This window comes from Sminthopsis crassicaudata, chromosome 5 (genome assembly GCF_048593235.1).
Source record: "Sminthopsis crassicaudata isolate SCR6 chromosome 5, ASM4859323v1, whole genome shotgun sequence".
In the NCBI taxonomy this organism is placed as follows: Eukaryota; Metazoa; Chordata; class Mammalia; order Dasyuromorphia; family Dasyuridae; genus Sminthopsis; species Sminthopsis crassicaudata.
In genome coordinates, this window is record NC_133621.1 from 92,644,136 (window position 1) to 92,665,214 (window position 21,079).

At 32.5% G+C, this 21,079-nt stretch overlaps 1 protein-coding gene across 6 annotated transcripts in view; it reads right to left on the reverse strand.

Annotated features, from left to right (window-relative positions):
• Nucleotides 1–21,079, reverse strand: part of CUL1 (cullin 1) — an 84,196-nt gene that overhangs the window by 26,173 nt on the left and 36,944 nt on the right. For 5 of the 6 annotated variants that reach the window (XM_074267602.1, XM_074267601.1, XM_074267603.1 and 2 more), the window contains exons 2-8: nucleotides 20,761–21,058; nucleotides 16,313–16,487; nucleotides 13,968–14,135; nucleotides 10,282–10,332; nucleotides 10,058–10,148; nucleotides 8,969–9,132; nucleotides 8,260–8,422 (exon numbers count right to left, since the gene is read on the reverse strand). In XM_074267602.1, coding sequence (XP_074123703.1) covers nucleotides 8,260–8,422; nucleotides 8,969–9,132; nucleotides 10,058–10,148; nucleotides 10,282–10,332; nucleotides 13,968–14,135; nucleotides 16,313–16,487; nucleotides 20,761–20,900 — 952 coding nt within the window. In that variant the 5' untranslated portion in view covers nucleotides 20,901–21,058. Of the gene's footprint in view, nucleotides 1–8,259; nucleotides 8,423–8,968; nucleotides 9,133–10,057; nucleotides 10,149–10,276; nucleotides 10,333–13,967; nucleotides 14,136–16,312; nucleotides 16,488–20,760; nucleotides 21,059–21,079 lie in introns of all 6 variants that reach the window. The other variant, XM_074267598.1, reaches the window with a different exon arrangement.

Sequence of the window (21,079 nt, forward strand, 5' to 3'; positions counted from 1 at the left end):
GAACAACAAGAATAGTTTAACTCTCAGATCTGTGGAGAAGGAAGGAATTTGTGACCAAAGAAGAACTAGAATACATTATGAAATGCAAAATAGATAATTTTAATTATATTAAGTTAAAAAGGTTTTGTATAAACAAAACCAAGGTAGACAAAATTAGAAAGAAGTAGCAAAGTGGGGGAAAAAATATATATCCAAGGGTTCTGATAAAGGCTTCATTTCTAAAAGATATAGAGAATTACCTCAAATTTATAAGAACACAAGCCATTCGCCAATTGATAAATGGTCAAAGAATAGGAATAGACAATTTTTAGATGAAGAAATTAAAATCATTTCTAGTATGAAAAATGCTCTAAATCTATTGGACAAAAAATGAAAATTAAGACAACTGAGGTACCACTACACACCTCGCAAGTTGGCTAAGATGACAGGAAGAGATAATGATGAATATTGGAAGGTATGTGAGAAAACTGGGACACTAATACATTGTTAGTGGAGTTTCAATTTATCCAACCAACCATTCTGAAGAACAATTTGGAGCTACGCCCAAAGGGCTATTAAACTGTGCATCTTCTGTGAAGATTAGTCAACTAGCCAGTCTGACTGAAAAATTGAGAAAGAGAAGGGAGTAATATGTAATCAGGCTATGAAGACATGCTATGGCCAGAACATGAAAGCCATATTGTTTTTTATTGTACAGACGCGATCAGATATGTACTAAAAGAAAATAATGCATGGAAAAAACCAAGGTCGTGTGTAGAGAGATTAATTAGTTTCAGAAATTATTTAAAAGCTAAAATGAGCTTTTTGGGGGCAAGGGAAAAGATACCTTCAAGAATCTATATAGCTATAGCTAATCACATCAATAGGAACTACTTTAATTCTTTCTTGGAAATTCAAGAGTTCACAAAGATAGAACTGATCTTATTTTTAAATTTTCATTGGGAAGAAGTGACCAAAATGGTTTATGAAGCAGATTGAAATAGGGCAATATATAGTTTTCAAACGTGACAATGTTGCAAGAAGGCTTCCTCCCTTCTCTGATTTTATCTTACCCCTCTAACACCCCTATAATTCTGATCTCCAAGAGTTTAGCTTCTTTAGTTAAAACTATGTTCACTGAGGATTAGCTGACAAAACTGCTATGTGAGGATACCAACGATTGTGTTCACTGCTAAAATAAGCTATTTTAACCACATTTCTGTAGCTTTTAATTTAAGAGGCCTTTTTAAGAAGGCATTAATCTTAGTGAATGAATATTTTATTATTTTTCCCAAATAGCTTTTTATTATCAAAATATACAAAGATAGTTTTCAACATCCACCCTTGCAAAACCTTGTGCTCCAAATTGTTCTCCCTCCCTTATCTCTACTCCCTTACCCTACACAATGAGTAATCCAATATATGTTAAACATGTACAATTCTTCTCTATAGATTTCTTTTTCTTTTTTTTTAACGTCCCTTTGGGTAATTCTTTTCTTTTTTAATTAAAGCTTTTTATTTTCAAAACATATGCATGGATAATTTTCAACATTGACCCTTGCATAGCCTTGTGTTTCAGATTTTCTCCTTCCCCCCACCCCCTTCTCCTAGATGACAAGCAATTTAATATATATGTTAAAATGTGTTAAATCCAATGTGTGAGAACATATTTATACAATTCTCTTGCTGCACAAGAAAATCATCAGATCAAAAAGGACAGAAAATGAATAAGAAAATAAAATGGACACAACAAAAAGCTATGTTGTGATCCACACTCAGTTCCCATAGTCCTCTCCCTGAGTGTAGATGGCTCTCTTCATCACAAGATTATTGGAATTGGTCTGAATCATTTCATTATTGGAAAGAGCCATGTCCATCAGAATTGATCATTGTATAATCTTGTTGTTGCCATGTACCTGGTTCTGCTCATTTCACTCAGCATCAGTTTATGTAAGTCTCTCTAAGCCTCTCTGTATTCATCTTGATGGTCATTTCTCACACATAACAATAATATTCCATAACATTCATATACCATAATGTACTTCAGCCATTCTCCAATTGATGGGCATCCACTCAATGTGAATGAATCTTTTAAACAAAATTTCTCTACCAGGTATAAATTTCTTCAGGTGGTTAAGGCTCATTAAAAGTGATTAATTAGGGCAGCTAGGTGGTGCAGTGGATAGAGCACCAGCCCTGAATTCAAATCTGGCCTTAGACACTTAACATTTTTTACCTGTGTAAAAGTCACTTAACCAACTGCCTCAGCAAATAATAATAACAATTAATTACAGTATTTAGTTCCCTGAGGATCAGACAGTTCATATACATCTATATTTCATTTCAGTTGGATTAGTTGATCACATTCTAGCTCAAACATTCTACAGTTCTATAAAGATAGGGATCAAAGGAATTTGTGTTTAAGACACTGAAAAGAAAATTTCATATTTTTTTTCTGCTCTTACCTGGAATAACTAAGTTATGTATTTATGAAATAATCTAGTGATTACATGAAATATTCCAGAAGAGGCATTTAAGCTGTTTGACTCAGATATGCAATCTTTTAGAGTTTCTGCTTTGTACTGGTCACTCAAATTTTTTTTTTTTTTTTTTTAAATTTAGATCACCTCATCTTACAAGTTGGAAGTGTAGCATTGAGCATTTTAAAAACTTATTTTTCTGGACTTTGTAAATAGAATTCAGTTAGGTGTGATCTAGGAGTCAAGCTTTCTGAAGGCACAGTTGAGAGAAAGATAAGCAAGTTTTCCCCTTTTCTTCCTGTGCAAGTGTCCTTTATTTAATGATATTCTGTGTCATTTAGTTAAATGGATAAAAATAATTCATTCTTCTTAACATTCCAAATTAAAAGAAAGAAAACAATTAAAAACAACTTAATATAGTCTTTAACTAATACTAGTTATTAAAACTTTTAATCATTGTCAGGTTTAGGCAGAACAATTCTGTTAACTCATTGATATTCCATTAAATTCAACAGCCTTTCTCAAGTCTGTTTTCAATGCTCTAATTTTCAGGGGAATTTGTGATCAAAATTGTTTTTTGTTGTCTTCATCAAGAAAATTTGAACTGTTTTCTCACAACTGATCAAATGAAAAATACTCAGTTTTCCTGCCTTGCCATACAAAGGAACAAGGAAAAGAGGGGGAAAAAAAAAAACCTCACAATCACAACAATGTCAATGTGTGATCCTCTCTGTCCTAGTCAGAATTTTCCTTTTGAGCCAACCATCTAGATTTTTTTTCCCCTTTTGGGGGGGGTTAGGCATGTGAAAACTCTGCTTCCCTCTTCTAGGGCATTTTGGTTAAAAAAGTTACCTTTGGCATAAACCAAGATGTATAATCATTTCTTCTCACATTAGCCTTCTAATATAGAAATAATACAATTTTTTTTTCTAGTTACATACTATCCTCTGCTATATCTAAATATATTTCTTTCCCATCACAAGGTTAAGCTAAACTCAGAACACTATTTTTAAAAAACACATCTGCAAAGAACATAAGATTTGTAAAGAAGATAAAGTGGTTGTATTTCAACAAATTAGTGATATACCTTGGAAAGCATGTTTACCAAGTAGGCTACTAATGTCATTAACTTTTTAAAAAGCCATCTTTTTTGATTCTATCAAACAAATGCTGAAAGTTAAACATCAGACACAAGCATGGAATAGATATTGCTTTACAACAAGCTCTGAGATCTTTCCCCCATTAAAACATGAGGCTGGCAGGCACAAACACACTTCACTGATTCCTTGCTCTTTTGTTCTTTGGTGCTAAATGGAACAAAACTATTTCCTCTTGACAGTCTTTCAAATCTGTGAAGGTGAACTGGGAATATTCTCATAGAACCTCTGATTTCATCTAGTTCAAAAATTAACTGAACAAGAATCACCTTTACTACATTCCTGACAGATTATCATCCAGTATTTGAAGACCTCCAGTAAAACAGAACTTAGAAATGGAAGCTTCCACATCCCCTGTTTACTTACTCATGGTTTTGTTTACTTTTACCTTTAATGATCCTTAATCTCAGTTCTTTGGGGACTCTATATTCCATAGCTTTAAAATTTAAAGATTTAAAAAAAAAAAAAAAATCCCAAGAACAAAAAAAACCCACCTATACTAATATTTAAAAGATAGGCCTCTTTTTTGTAATGTTAAAAAACTGAGTGAATGCCCATCAGTTGGAGAATGCCTGAATAAGTTATGCTGATATGAATGTAATGGAATATTATTGTTCTATAAGAAACAACCAGAAAGGTGACTTCAGAGAGGCCTGGAGAGACTTATAAGAACTGATGCTGAGTGAAACGAGCAGACCCAGGAGATCATTGTACACGGTAACAGCAAAATTATATGAAGATCAATTCTGATGAATGTGGCTCTTCTCAACAATGAGATGATTCAGGCCAATTACAAAAGACACGAGATGGAGAGAGCCATCTACACTTAGAGAACTGTGTGTATCACAACGTACCATTTTCACTTCTTTTGTTGTTGTTTACTTATTTTCTTTCACCCCCTTCCCCCATCTGATTTTTCTTGTGTAGTATGATGAATATGGGAAATATGTTTAGGAGAACTGCAAATGTTTAACCTATATTAGATTGCCTGCTGCTTGGGAGGGAGGGGAGAGAAATTTTAAAACACAAGGTTTTGCAAAGATAAATGTTGAAAACTATCTTTGCATGTATTTGGAAAAATAAAAAGCTATTAGAGGAGAAAAAGAATGACAGGCCTTTGCTTCATAGGAAGACTGAGGCCATTAAGACTTCTGAAATTCCCCATAGGTGAGCCAGTCCTCTCCTCCTTTCTGTTTAAAACTAGGTCATTTGCAATGTCTATTATAGACAAAAAGATGAGTTATCTGAAGGTTGCTTTTTTCTGTGTGGATAATTAGACTAAAAGCTTTAAAGTGATTGTGGATATTATGAAAATTATGCTTCCAGTCTTGATGGAATCAGTGCATTGTCACTGGTAAACAGGAGTACCTGGAGGACCTCATCCTTTCTAAAAATTATTCTTCATTTTGCACTCCAAACTTCATCCCTTCAATAGTGTGTACATTATTCTGTTTCAGTCTTCATGTGATATTAATCATAAGAGGGTCACTAAAACACATTTATCATTGTTTTCAGATCTTTTAAGGAACCTCCTATCATCTTACCATTATTTATGGAAGACTTGATGGTGGCATTTTATTCTATAATCAGATGCTTTTCAATAATCAGTAAGCATTTCTTTGAGTATTGTGTATTTTGACATCCTTTGAGTTAAATATATGATGATAAAGATGTGGTCTATAGTGAAATTTAGCTTGTGAATGCCTAACTCTTAACACTTATAGCCTTGCTGCTCTTGAAGTGTGAGCAGAGAATTCCCATAAAAATGCTATATGGATGGAAGACTAAGTATATATGAGTTGGCATTTATTAATGATCTCTTGGTCATTTAAAAAAAAATTTTTGCTAACAATAAGCTCGAATTTTTCCCCCACTTCCTTCTTTCTTTCCTTGAGGAGAACCCTCAGGGGATTATTTGAAATTTGACTCCTCCAAAAGAAGTGTCAAATTCTTGAAGCCCGAACCAGATTAATATGTAACTGAAAATGTTTAATTAAACAGTGAAACAGTTCTGTTACCTAAATAAATGAAGATCATTTGCTAAGTAAATGTGTAGTCATCCCTATTGAGGTCCATTTCCATTTGAGGATGACACCATGGCTATATACCCTCAGAATTATCACCTCCAAAATATTTTCTCTGTGTTCTTTCTTACATAAGCCCTCCTCTGATCCCTATGACTGCCAATACCTAATCCCCATATGAAATTACCTTGTATTATATGTTTATATGTGCATATATGGGTTGTTCACTACAAGAGAATATCCCTTAAAAGCAGAGAATATCACTTGTCCCCGTAACACTAATACATAGCAGAGAGTGTGGAATATATTAGGGAACTTCATAAATCTTATTGGCTATCTTTATATTTGATCAAGTCCAGCTGTTTATCTCGTATTTGCAGACTTGAATGTGTATTGCCAATGGCTAGCTTATTAGTAAGTGCTTATTCATTAACTGATTCATATAGGGATTTAACCAATATAAATTCATTGCTGAAGTGAGAAGACCAAAAGACCCTGAAAAGTGCTTTAGTTGGCAAACATTTGTTTGATAAGCAGGCTAGGTGAAAGCCAGATGCAACTATCCTTGTTGATCTGAGGCCTCTCTCCCCCTCCCTCCCCAAAGCATGAAACTTGGAGCATATTGGCAGACAATCAAAGATTAGGAAGAACTATATAGATATTTAGAAAAAAATCTTTTTGCTCCCAGGACAATAGCCCAAATTTTGGCATGAAAATGACATCAACTTTATTCTGAGGGTATATAGCCATAGTGTCATCCTCAAATAGAAATGGACCTCAGTAGAGATAAAAGAACACAGAAGAAAACAGAATTAGGCATAAAGGTACAGAAAGTATCGTCTTAGTAAGACAAGCTCTTTCTTGTAAAGATAAGGAGAACAGGGAATGATGTTAAGTTTTGAAATCCATATGTTTTCTATTTTCTCAGTAAAGTATGAATTGAAGTCTTCTGCTCAGAAAGTGGGGAGAGGGCTGTATGGAAAATTTTAGAGAAGAGATCTGAATAGACATTGTGGCAGAGTCCAATAGAAGGTACCTCAGTTCTCTTTCAAGAAGCGAGATTGGGCTAGGAAGAACACTGCCAGCAACAGGTCTAGTACACAAGTAGTACCTTAAGAGGAGATGTGGCACAGGTGCTGAGTTGGTCCTGAGGTGATGGCTTAAGAGGAGCTTTCCAGGAGGGATAGCTTGGAGCTTGTCTGAGTACAGCACTGACTAATGTATGCAGCAGGCCTAATATAGTGAGTTGTGAGAGAACAGTGGGTCTCAGCAGTACTGCTGATGGAAGATGAATTGACTGCTCAGTTGTACCCTCAGTTGAGGGGCTCTAGGAGACTGATATAACCACACAATCAGTATTCTTTATCCTGCTGTCATTTCCCTGACAATACTTTGTTTAGGTAGGTCAGCTTGGGGGATATTTTACATATATGGCATAGTCAGGAATGACTTCCACATCAGTAAAAAAATTAGTTCTATTAAAATTCAATCAATTACAAGGTACAGAGGGGAAGGAAGATGTATTCAGTGTTTATTATATCCTGTACCTTCAAAGAAAATAGTCATGATAGGCATTAAGCTTCTGTGTAGTCAACATATCGTGGCCACCATGAATTTCTTAGTCAAAATTCTACCTCCCAACATACTTTTCTTCATCCCAGTCCCACTTTTGCATTCAGGTAATCACCAAGAGTCATAGTACAAGATGATTTAGTCTTACAATGTTCTTTGAATTTCTTTTTCCTCTTTAACAGAATCTTCAAATAACTGCCATAAACTATAATATGAAATGACTAAAAATATCAACTGATGTTGCTTATTGCTATTACTTGTATAAGAAAACCAATTGTGCTGAATACCTGTGAGCTTGGCTGCAAATTCCTTGTCTTCTGGTTTTGTTTATACTGACAAGAGTGATACAACTTAATTCTTTTGGTAATATAATCCACTAGTGGATCACTAACAAAAAATCTTATATTTGGAGGACAAACAACTAAGTTTTTCACTATTTGGTTTTCTGTAGAATGCAACATTATAGCCAGCCCATTGTAGTTAATCTCAAAGGGTAGAAGAGAGGTGCACTATGGGCATGAGAGGGCTGCAACATCTTATAAGAAAAGAATTAAGAAAGAAAAATCAAGTAAGGGATTCATTAAAGAAATATATAATTGAGGCAGATGATGATGGGTCATGTGTTCAAAGTAAGAGATAATGATAATCAATATATATGTTACACTGGTATTCTTCAAAGGGTCATGGGCAAGTTAGGGAGATCTCCAGAATGTTGGAGCAAACTAATGGGAGGATTTGATCAAGAGCCACAGAGGGTGGGAAGGCAAGAATGGCCTAAAATCTATTATTACTGGAGGAAACACTAAGTTAAAATTAAATATTAATAAAATCACAGATGAATGCCATTAAACCATTCTTTTTCTAGTAGGTTTTGGCCATCTATGGCCAAGCTATGAACCTTCCTATATACCTCCACTCCATGAAACTGCCTAAGCCACACCTCTCAATATTGTGTCCCAAAACTACTTCTTATAATTCTGGAATATTCAATATAATGATATAACCAGCAATCACAATTTATATCTATAAATTGTCTTAGCAGCTCACCTTCATTTTTGTCAGCATCTAATAAATTCTGAAATTCTGTGTGGAAAATCTCCAAGTGTTTTTCAATGAGCACTTGCTCACATTTCCGTGCTAACTCATCCTGTGTGCTCTCATGAAGGTAAACCTGAACTCGCCGCTGTTCCTCGAGTAGACGAGCCTCTGCCTAGGAAATAATTAAAATGTATTTCTTTTTAGATTCATGGTGTATGAGTTGAAGGGATCCTCTAATCTCATCCCCTACCTGAATATGAGTTTTTCTGTGAAGATCCTTAATGACAGCTTCCTGAGATCCTAAAAGATTACCAATATACCATTCAGGATCACCATCTTTTTGTCACTCATTTTTTTCTGCCTCTCTGACAAGCACATTATGAATGTCCTTTACCATCTTTCAAGTGGTTGGTAATAATATTACCATTATTTAAAATTTCACTACAAAACAGATTGTGTTGTAATAAGGCATATATTATTGATATGTAGTTACTGTATCACAAATGTCATACCATAACATGTCCACTAGGGGATGTTACACTAAGAATGCAGTTTTTCATTATTTAAGAATTTACAATGAAGTTACTGTAGCAACTATATATTTTTATACACGGAGAATGGTGATAACCAACAAAAACAAAAAAGGAATCACAGATTCCTTCAGATTATCTCTTGCCCAATTTTAATCAAAGTTAATTTATTTTTACTTTAAACTTACCTTTTTCATGTACTCTGTAACAGGATTCTGCTGCAAAAATTCAGTACTCTCTCTTGTATAAAACCTCTCCGTGTCAGCCAAAAATTGTGATTCAAAGGATTCTTTATATACTGTAAGCGTAGGTCCTTTGGCAAATGCATCATCTTCATTAAGCCCAAGTTCCACTGAAAGCAAATAAACACTTTCTTTAAAATTTGGTCTCCTTGTTTCATGGAAGATAACAAACTTGAAAGTAATTTAGTTAAATGATTTAATCAAACTAGCATAGAAGAAATGAAGAAATTCAAAAGTCTAAAACCAAGTCATTCTGATGCATGGCTGATAGGTCCATTATTCATCAAGGTTTCTCTCAATAAATAAATAAATCATTAAATATAAACATTCCTACATATATATATACATATACATATACATATATATATATATATATATATATATATATATATATATATATATATATATATATATATATATATATATGAAGAACACTATGTAAAATTGAGAACATCTTTTATGGTATGATTTGTTAAAGTTTATTTCTGTGATTGTGGTACATCAATAGTTATCAGGTTTTCAAATTATCATGGAATCCAGGTAATTTTGTAAAAAGACTTTCATACCTCCAACATTCTTGTGGTTTTTCATTTTTAAGAACATCATATATAAGCAAATAAGGAAATTTCTTTATTTTAATTGTTCAAATATGATTAGGATTCTGGCAAACACACAAGTCCTCCTAATGAAGATCTATTCTCTATTGAGCAGACATTATTAACCTCAAACAAAAATTTTAAATTTTCAATAATACTAAGATATATTTAAGTAGTTAAATTCAAGAAAACCTTTATTAAGCACCTACTGTGCAAATAACATCATGATGAGAAAATTAGCATGTACTCAATTAAGCAAAAATAGTTGGATTTTAAAAAACTGTTTATGAACATGTTTGCATTCCCATCACATAACTATAAGCAACAAAATTCAATGATAATTTAAAATATTTAAATGTTACAACTGTGCCTAGAGCTGTCATTATGACTAGGAAAACCTAAGTACTTATTAAATAAAGTAAACGTAAACTATGTTTACCATATGACTGTACAACTCCACTAATCAGTCTTGTATTGATGGTTTCACCATTTCTTTCCTTTTCTATTAGTTTCAAAACAGCATTTGTTACCTTAAAAAAATATAAAAATCACTTAGTAACATATAATAAACAATTCTCAAAACAATTCAAAGTAATACAAAATAGACTAGAAAAGAATTCATGATAGTTACAATAACTTAAGGAATACAGCAAAATAGGTTACCTGTTTATTTAATGGCCTGAACAGACAATCCCTCCAAGTCACCAATGCAAGCTAGGATTTAAAAAAAAAAAAAAAAAAAAGAGAGAGAGAGAGAGCAAGAGAGATCAACAGAGAGTATGAGAGAGGAAGAGAGAAAGGAAGAAAAAGAAGGAAGGGAAAGACAAGAAGAAAAGGAGAGGGGGGAGAGAGAGAAATATTGAGTTATAGTTTATGTTTCACATTGTTCCTAATAGTGAATTCCACTGATAATTGCCATAAACAACAGCCCAAATTACAAACTACTTAGTTTTTACAGTAGATTAATATGTATTACGAATTTGAGGAACAAATAGTTTAAAATGATTTCGAAACCAGCTAGCAACTTAAAAAGACAAATCAATTTGCAAAAATTTCATGGTATTCAACAACAACAACAACCATAAAAATGCTTTTGATTGTAGTGGGAGAGGCATTTAAACTGAATATAAATGTGTTCTACTAAGTTTTTGACAGAAAGAATTAGTTTCAAACACTACAATATCTCATTTACGAAGATAATGTCCCATCAAAAATGTCAGTACATGTTATATTTATTATAGAAATTATCAAGTGTAGTTCAACTATAATTTCTTAGAAACAAAAATTTAATCATATATATTTATCTTAATGTACCAATTAATTGCTAATTGACATATTTTCTTTATTAGCTATTTATGTTAAATAGTCTAAATTACCTTTTATAAACATTTTCTAGTCTTTAAATTCTATGCACAAAAAGCAGATTCTTTTCTTTAATGCCCAGATCCAATCTTTATTACCCTATCTAATTCAACTGGGGCACAGATAAAAATAGAATCCTACACTGTTGAAAAGATAGAACCTGTTTTCAACCTAATGAAGCTAACTTTTAATCCTTTATTAGCCATTAAATTTTGTTCCATTACATCTTCATACTCTTCTTGTAATGCTTTCATGTTAAACAACTGAGGTGACCATGAAAGAGTAAATGTGTGAAAAAGTTATTGTTGGACACAAGGGAGATTGTAGGTAACTAAACAGAACCAACTACTTGGGGGGGGGGGGGGGGAAGTTTATGAGTTAAACATTTTCTCTTCATTCATAAATGCCTAATATGTTTAGAATTGTCTAATAGGCATGTTTTTACACCTTTTGCCCCCTTTTTTGATTCCATTTTGGGCTAAGTGGCTAAAGTACACTCAATGGAGACAACCTGCTACTTTATTAAACAATAATTTGAGAAATTAAAGTTTTAATCAGTTTAAAATAAACAAAAATCAGTCTAAAATATAACAAAAAGGTATTAGCATCTGAGAGATAAATAGAACATTAATAGTAACTTAATAGGAAGGTAAGCCTTCCTAGAAAAACAAAATGAATTTATTTTTATAGCATTAGTTTAATAACTACAAACTGAATTAAGATTTGTATATTCTTTTGATAGCAATAAACAATGGAGTTGTAATTTCACCAGTGTAGAGAACTTCAGGGAGAGTTTTTTCTTTGTTAACTGTCTTAAGCAATTGCCCCAAATAGTGAAGGATTAAGTAATTTGCCAAAGGTCAGACAGTAAGTGTATATAGTAACCTAGGTCTTCCTGGTTCCAATTAATAGTTTTCTATTCTCTTCATCACTCTGTCTTTATGTTTAATTTCATATAATATATTAAAAACTTCCCACAATGCCAAGGCATAATAATTTCCATTTTAAGGGCATTACATACTATATTTTAAATTACATTTAAACTTAAGTCCTGCCTACAAAATTTCTTTATAACGAGTTTAAATGCCAGCAGGACAAGATCATATAACATTATTTTTTTTTAATGAAAGAAAAATGTGTGTGTAAGACCCAGACCACCTAATTTATGAGTGCACAAAACAATTATGTATCTTGATACTTATCTGTTCAAATCAAACATACTAAAGAGGTTTGAGGAGTACAAGCTTTGGTGGTAAAATAAATACTTTCAGAAGAAATCTTGAAACTGATGCAGAGTGAGAAAAACAAAAACACAAGACATACAATAACTACATTCAAGGAATACAACACTAACAGACTTCATAATTCAGATGAATGCAGTGATCACTATCCATCCCAGAGGACTGATGATCAAAAGGGCTTTCCCCAATCTTTAAAGACAGTGAGCTCCAAGTCTGTATGGAATGCTGCTCATCACTGTCACTAATGACCGATGAGTAGGTTCTGTTGCTTAAATATTTTCCTCTGTTATGAAGAAACATTGCAGGAATGAAGGGAGGGCTAATGAGATGCAAGAAAGCAAAGTTAAAAAAAACACCTTGAGATGAGAAAGCACTCTTATCTTACAAGGATTTGGGGATATAGTGAAAGACCAACGTGGAAGGCCTGTAGTACCTGTAATCAAGTTTGTCAATCAAGGTAGAGATTGAATTATATTTCACTTTTTCATTTCTGACTGGTTCATGACTTCATTAGTATAGGTAACAGTCCCATAACCAGTAGATGCCAGAGACTGAACATGGACCTGGTTCTCCCAGTTAAGATCAGATCTCTTTTCAATAAATTCTGCAGTCCTTTCTCTTGTTCATGAATCTATATCAAACATCTCAATAAAACTTTGTATTTGATACATGGGGACAAAGAATTCAGTAGCATTCCAGAAGGAACAAAATGCCATAATTCTCACCAAAGGTTGTATGTACACATATGTGTTCTGTGTCTCTGTATAAACAAAGACACATGTATATGTGCATGCATACACACACACTGTTTTTGGTAACATTTTTTGGTAAGGGAAATGAAGACCACCACTTGTGAATAAGTCCCATGTGTCACTTTTACTCCCATACCCTAGGCCCTATTACTTCTATTCTAATATTTTCATCACTCCTAATCTTGAGAGATACTTTTTTTGGGGTGTGATAAAGGCATTTTATCAAATTCAAGGCTTATAAACATCACTAACTATAACTATGTCACATTTTAAGGCTACATAGGAGACATAAATAATTAGATAATTATAATTCTTCAAAACATTTTTGTTATGTAGAGGGAGAATGACTCCTGTGAGTAGTAATAAAAATAGGCATTTTCTTTTAGCATAATTTGATGGAATCAGATTATTGTTACTATGTAACAGCTTCATGACAAAGAACTAGACATAATAGATTTATTCTATAGATGCTATTTCACCACAAACACAAGATATGCTGCCTTTTTTTTTTTTTCCTTCTTAGTGTCCTTCTTAGGAAAAGCTTTCTTGGCTAAATTGATGTTTTAGCAGTGATTTAACCATTCAAATATCCCATGTCTCAATCTATTTGCAAAGAAATCCACAAAATAAACGGAAATTTTCAATTATCTCTTGGCGTTACATAGGGTAAAAGGGCAAGAAGATTCTCATCAAAGATGATGATGAATACACGTGGGGATTTGGAAAAATCTTCCAGACATTTAAAAAAGCAAGGAGGAAGTAAATGTAGCAGTTTTTCAATCAAGACATAACTCCAACTACTTACCCTTACCTTCTATTATTCAACAAAGCATTTAACTGTTATTTACTGATGGAATTTAAAATAGCAAGTTACAAGTAATTTATCAAATAATCTAAAACAATATGACATCTAATATTTAGATCACCTTACAAACAGATGAAATATCTTCAAGAAAATAATACACATTTTAAGTTGGCTTTTCTAAATCCTTACTGAATAGATTTCATATATTCCTTTTCGTCCTTCATCACACTCACGGCGAACCCAATGTCGATTGAGGTAGGCACAAATCCCATTCAGCACTTTGCTTGAAAATCGATAATCTTCCCATTGTTGAGTATAGAATTTCAGTACACTCTCATCCATCAAATCTTCTCCATCCTAAAACAAGTAAGTTCACTAAAACTTTAAGATCACTCAATTTTAATGTTAATTCATTAGAAAAATAATTAAAACAAAACGAGTCCATAAAAATCTACTTATGTTCATGCACATTTCTAACAATGATATAAGATAAAGCACAAATCCTGTAGGTTACAGAAAGAAAAATTCATCTGCTAAGAATAAATTCTGAAGGGCATTTCTATGTACATAATGCACAAGTTATTTTTTTAGATATAGAACAAAGCATTCTCCCAAAATAATTGTTTTAAAGTTTTAGAATTCTAATACTCTTCAGTTCATCTTGGCACCAACATTATTTTCAAATAATGTTCCTTTTTTATATTTAAATAGAAGACTTTAATATACAGAAGAAAATATATGAATAAAACCTGTGCAACATGTTATATGACATGTTTCCTAGCTATAAAATTTTTTAAATTGTTCAAAATTATTTCTTTTAACAGGAAAAAGAAAAACATTGTTTTCCAAATATTTCAAAAGATGTTATTTCACTGGAGTAGATAGTATTTCACTTAAACATATCAAGACATTTCCATGCCTTAAGTTTTTTCATGAGTTGCAGGTGCCAGAAAAATTTATCACCCAAAGGCTAATAATCTTAATAATCTCTGAATTATTTTTATTACAGAAAAATGGATTTTAACTTTTAGTTAGGATCATTTTTTTTAAACCAATTACTTCTAGCTAGTAAATAGGGGGAAAAAAAAAAAAGGCTTATTTTTCCACCTCATCCCAACCACACAACTTAAGTCACTTAACCTTATCTGGAAATCCATTTCATATCTAGCAATTCAGAGTTGAGCTAGATAATCAATCTCTAGAGATCCTTTCAGCTTCAACGTTCTAGGAAAGTAGGATAATAAGAAATACCCCTCTATAAAATCTTTTGAAAATCTTTACTTTCCTTGTAGAAAATGATTAAATATGAACAAATATAAAGAATGTCTAAGAATCATACCTTATTATAAGGAACAAAATTTAAATTCACTGTCACTAAAGAAAAGCCAAAACACTTTTATATACTACAATGTCTTGTCTTTTACCTATACACATTTAAGCAAAATGACAGGATTCATTTTTATCAAGATTCACATTTGTTTTAAAAAATTGCTTTCAAAAAGATATTAAGAACATACTATGTGGGCAATAAATACGATGACAATATTAAATTATAACAAGTTGTGGGCAAATTTACTGTTTTTAGAAACAGGTTAATGTTTTCAATGTATAAAGATATTTAAGGAAAAAAAAAAAAAAACAATCTGGAGCATGCTGAAACTTTTGTACCAGGTCTGTGTAGTTCAAAGTATAAATATATACACAGAAAAAACTCTGCTAAATTTCCCAGGGTAGAGAGTATAGATGTCTTCACTCACTCTATATAACATGTGTAGCATCAGCTGAAGGCCCCACTTGCCCATCCGTGTGGCTGGAAGTAAGGCACCACACTGCCTTTGCTACAGAGATGAAGACTGAGGAAGAAAAAGGCAGAAGATGAAGGGGAAAAAACTTAATCACTACCCAGGCAAGAAGAGTACGGTAGGGTAAACCATACTCAAAAGAAACAGGTATTCACAAAGAAACCCACCTTGGTTAAGGTAGTAATTCTATAGCTCCTGCGTCCCACAGCAAAATTACTTTTGAGAATGTCATTTGTGTAAATTTCTAAGACACGCTATCTCTTAACCGTTTGTGTATATTGTTAGAAAATAAACTAGATTCCTTTGTATTATAATAGGAAAATGGACATTAACTTATATTAAGAAAATTAAAATAATTTAAAGGTAAAGTAAACTAAGAGCTGGGTTATAGATTCAAGAGACCTTAGATGTCATCTTGCCCAATCTTTTGGTCCTTTACACAAATCCTTTACATAATATCCAACAAATGGTCATTCAGACTATTTTAGAAGGATCTATTCATAATTTTATAGGGCATTAAGCATTAAAAATATACAAGAAAACTTGTTTATGGAAAATATTCCATTTCTATCATGGGCAAAATAATGAACAATTTCAACATTTTCCCATATCTATACAATTATAAAATGTTATCAAATGATGAAGAAAGACTTTGGTATTAATTCAAATTTATGAGTTTCTATTGCAATTTCCATCTGTTTAGTTCAAACGCAAATTGTAAAAGAATCTTACCTTAAGAAGGTTTGTCAAATAATTCTTCAGAAACTCTTTAAGTCGTTTGTATAATTCCAAACCAACAAATTGAGCTCCTCCAGGTGTTTGACCTTTCTTAGATTTAGAAGGAGGCACTCCAGCTCCTCGAGCTTGGTTAGACTGGTGTACACTAGTACAGTAGTTATAAACATGACTATAAAAGGTTAAGGAACTTAGTAATATTCTAAGGATTAGGCAGTAAAAATTAACTCATTTCTAATTTCAGCTTTACTTTACAATCTCTATTGGAAAGACAAATTGTTTCCCAAAAGATGTATTAAAAAACCCATTTATGAAATACACAAATCACAGAAATTCAGTAAATTCACATTAAGAATCAAACAGATTTGTTGCTAATTGATAACGTATAAAATCATAGAGGATTGCCTAAACTTTTTGCAAAATATAATGATGTCTAGGGAAGTGACAATAGTCTTTAGGACCAGGAGTTACTGCAAAGATTCATGGCTTTCTCAATTGATGCGTGTGTGTATGTGTAGAAATAAAGTAAAAAGTGCATGGTAGAGAACAAAAGAAACCCTACTAGAAGAAAAAACTGGGAAGCATGGAAAATATGTTACATAAATTTGCTTGAAATGGCAATTAACTTTTTATACTGAGTCCTCTTTTTATGTTCTGCTGCATTTATGGCAATGTTCTTTTTTACTTTTCTCATTCTGTATTTGTTTTAAATGGAAAAAATTTTTAGAAAAAAAAAAAAGGAAAAGATAGAGAAAATCCATCTGTATTTTATGACTTCAATGCTTTTCCTGTCATTTGCTTTTCAACCTATTTCAATCTGTTTTTATCTCATAACTGCTTCCTCCAAACTTAACAATTTTAAATTGTGAAGTTGAGGAGCCTTTTCTGAGTATGTCTTACTTGTTCATTTCTGCATCTATCACTATTAGCCACCCTTTGCTCTTGAATATTCTCTGTGTTTTTGTGATACTACCCTCTCCTGGTTTTTCTCTTTATCTGATCCCCCACCAATCTCATTTACCAGATCATCATCCCTATCTTAGCCCTTAAGCCTAAAACAGACCCAGATCTGAAACTAATGAAATTTCCCTATGTAGTAAAATAAATTATGCACTCAGAATTGCTAATTATGTACTGTGTGGGTGGCATGCAGCAGTACATTTCCCTGTGGTGGGCACAGCTTAAGTGTTAATTATAAAGAAATACATATAACTCAACAGTATCACATTTAAAATTTTCAATGAAAATTTAGGCACCATTAAGTGGCATTTAGGGAAATTTGTTTTTATCCATTTCAATACATTTGTAATAGATAGCAAGTTCATTTCAACAACAAATAAGATCACTATAAACACCAATCTATTCACATGATACATCATTTTGCAGACTTAAATACTAATAAAAAATATGCTTAAGTTTAAGACACAATTTTATATCAAGATGAGATCAAAATTAGCCAGAAAATCTGCACAATATTTACAACTTATATTTTAATGACTAATAAGGATAAATTATATAAAAGATAAAAAACTAGACTGGATTCACTTAACAAATTTTTGCTCTTTCATCCTTGCACTGTGCTCTAAAGAATCAGAAGATCCTAGGATTACAGATTTAAGAATCAGATGGGTTCTTGGAAATCATCTAATCCAACTCTTTCACTTGGGGAATGAATGAGGAAAGCAGAGCCCAGCAAAGTTCAGTCCTTGCCCTAAAGTCAGCCCGGGTTTCAGGAAGCAGCAAGGTGTCATTTCTGCTTCTCTTGGCCACTGCTACAGTTTCTACTGTGTCAGCCCCACCCACATGCCTAGAGACCTATCTGGGATTTTCAGCTTGAAGACAAAAAGAACATGTAATCAGGGCATGGCACACTGCATTTTGGCCACTTCAGTTTCAGTGATTTGCCTTATTGTTAATAGAAAGCAAGAAAACACAGGGTGAAGGTCAACCTCAGAATTGCAGGTATTTCTTGTAGGCACTAAACTAAACCCAACTAAAATCAATCTATTTCAATATTGCTTTTAATTATAAGATTTTGGTTTAATTCTTACTACAGTAGCATTCTGTAGGACTGTACTCTTGTTCTTTAGTTCTTTGTGTCTTAGAATTGCTTTTTAAATTTTGAATTATCAACACTCTAATGGTTTAGTAGTTTTCTGTAGGTCTCCTGGCCCACTGTGATGTGTTTTAGGGTAAATTCCTACTGGCTTGACGGTTTTCATCTTCAGAATCCTAAAATTCACTTTTAGGTACAGATTAAGAGAATGAGGTTATTTTAGGTGAAGAAGGCAAATAAGTCAGTATTACTAGATTTTAAAGGGCATGGGAAGAGGTTAAGTACAACAAGAAGATGAAAAGGCTGATCAACAGGGTCAGAGGCTGAAAAGAAGACAAGAGACGAGCATTAAGAAAAATCCATTAGATTTAGAATTAACAGGAATCAAGAGTTTAATATGCTCATTTTACTGATAAAGAAACCAAGGTCAGAGAGATCATAGGAGGATCTGGCAAGGGTCACATAGCTGGTTAGAGTCCAAGATAGATCTTCCTGACTCCAACACCCTATTCACTTAGGGCAAGGAAAAGCACTAAACTAGGTATAAACAATGTCACCATATAGCAGTTAATGCTATAGCATTATTGGGCTAAATCTGTTAAACTTCCAAGGTGACAATATTATTGTAAAACAGGCATACTCCCATGTCAAGAGAACTGGGTTCCTTAATTTTGGTTTTACCAGTAACTAGTTCTGGGATGTCTGGAATTTTTATTAATTTGCTCAGGAGGTCTTCTCTGTATAAACAATGTGTAAAATCTTTATGTCTGGTGATTTTGATACTTTGAAAAGGAAAATATTCACTTAACATTCAACCTGAGGCTAAAATTTTGAAAAGTGTCAATACATTAGAATCATAATTCTATGAATAATAAGCATTACTTTTTTAACATAAATCAGTATATTGATCTTCTAATGTTTTTATCAACATATTATTATATAATACAACCAGAAAAATTCTTAAAAGAAAAAATAAGCTAATACTGTTATCAGGCCAATGTAAGATAACTATTTATAGAATATTAGTAGATTGAACTGAACTATATATGAAGTTCCACCTTGAAAATTCACTACTTTTTCAAGTGTCTTCAAGAGTAAGAATTAAAGAATTGACCTAAGGGCAATATACTCTAAGTGCTAGTCTTTTTTTACAGATCCATTAACAGAAGGTTCATGTATCAACATTAAAATGACCATGATCATCTGTATTCTTCACATGGTATGCTAGAGAATTCAAGTCTTTTAGATAATACATCAAAGCTCCTAAATGAGGCAATTTCTTCTACCAACAAGTCAGCATCTTCTTTGCAACAGCTTTAGAGAACTAATACAAAATTAAGAAGCAAAGTGATTTCAAGAGGGTCACATGCAACAAAGATGCAACTTGAAATCAAGTCTTCATGGCCCTAGAGCCAGCTTTCTAACCACTAAATCATGCAATCTAGCACATTTATTCATGTGAAGTATGTACGAATGTTAAATGTTAAACTAAAATTTTTGAAGTCAGAGATAAATGGATATCCACCTATATTACAAAAGTAGTACTGGCAATTATCCATGCACATACACTAGATTTAAATGTACCATAACTCCATTATCCCCACCCAACAACTGCTGCTAAAATCTTATACAGCAGCAGTAGTTCACATTATTAAAAAAAAAAAATAAATAAAAATAAATAAATAAATAAAATATTTTTAAATAAATTCAACAGGAATTCTTGGTGTATGGAATCTTAAAAGATACTCAATAAATAATTTTTGTAACTAAAACAAAAATTTAACTACTTAAAATACTCTTACTTATAAATGCCTTAAGAGTTTTAATATCTCCTTTCAAACACCTTTGTATCTTCCATGGTGTCTATATCACACAGTGCTTTTGATACAATAGCAAAAATGTATGGCAAACATCTGCTAAGTTGCATATTTAAAGTATCTATACCACCAAATTTCACTCATGACATGATATCAAGACATTTTCTATTACAAAGGGTCAATTTATTTTAAAAGGTAATTAAACAAAATGAATATTTTTAAAGCTATTTAAAAATATTAAGCACTACTAATGCATAGGACAGTGAAGAGAGACTTCATATAATTTGGGTTCAGCTCAAATAATTCCTTTAAGTTAGATTTTCCCAGTTCCTTCAAGAGTTAGTAATCTGTTGCCTACAGGTCCTATTTAGTTTTGAACTTTTCATACTTCCCTCCCAAAATATAAGTTTCTTGAGACCAAAGACTATCGTACCCTCCATGCGTATGCATCTATGTACCTAGCACAATGCTGACAGAATAAATGAAATTTAAAAATAATTGTTTGAAATTCTCTAACTATAGAAAATGTGGGATGAGCAATATAAATATAAATATAAGTTTTAATAGGATACGTGTAGAGTTCCATATATCTGGACTTTGCCATACTTTGTCTTGTATAAACCTGTTGAATTCCAGCTCTGAGATCATCCCAAATCTGATCAAGACCAATCTGCTTTAGTCCATGTGGATTCTGACTCCTGTTGGATGACATTTTGATTATTGTGACGTTTTCCAATGAGCAATGTTTTATCTGAAATCTAGTTAATCCTCCATCAGATGAACATATGCAGAATCATTCCAAATTCAGTAATAGCAGATCAAAAGAGTTGTTCTTTATGTTCGAGGAATAAGGTTGTCTTCCAAGCAAACCTGAAGGGGGAAAAAAAAAGA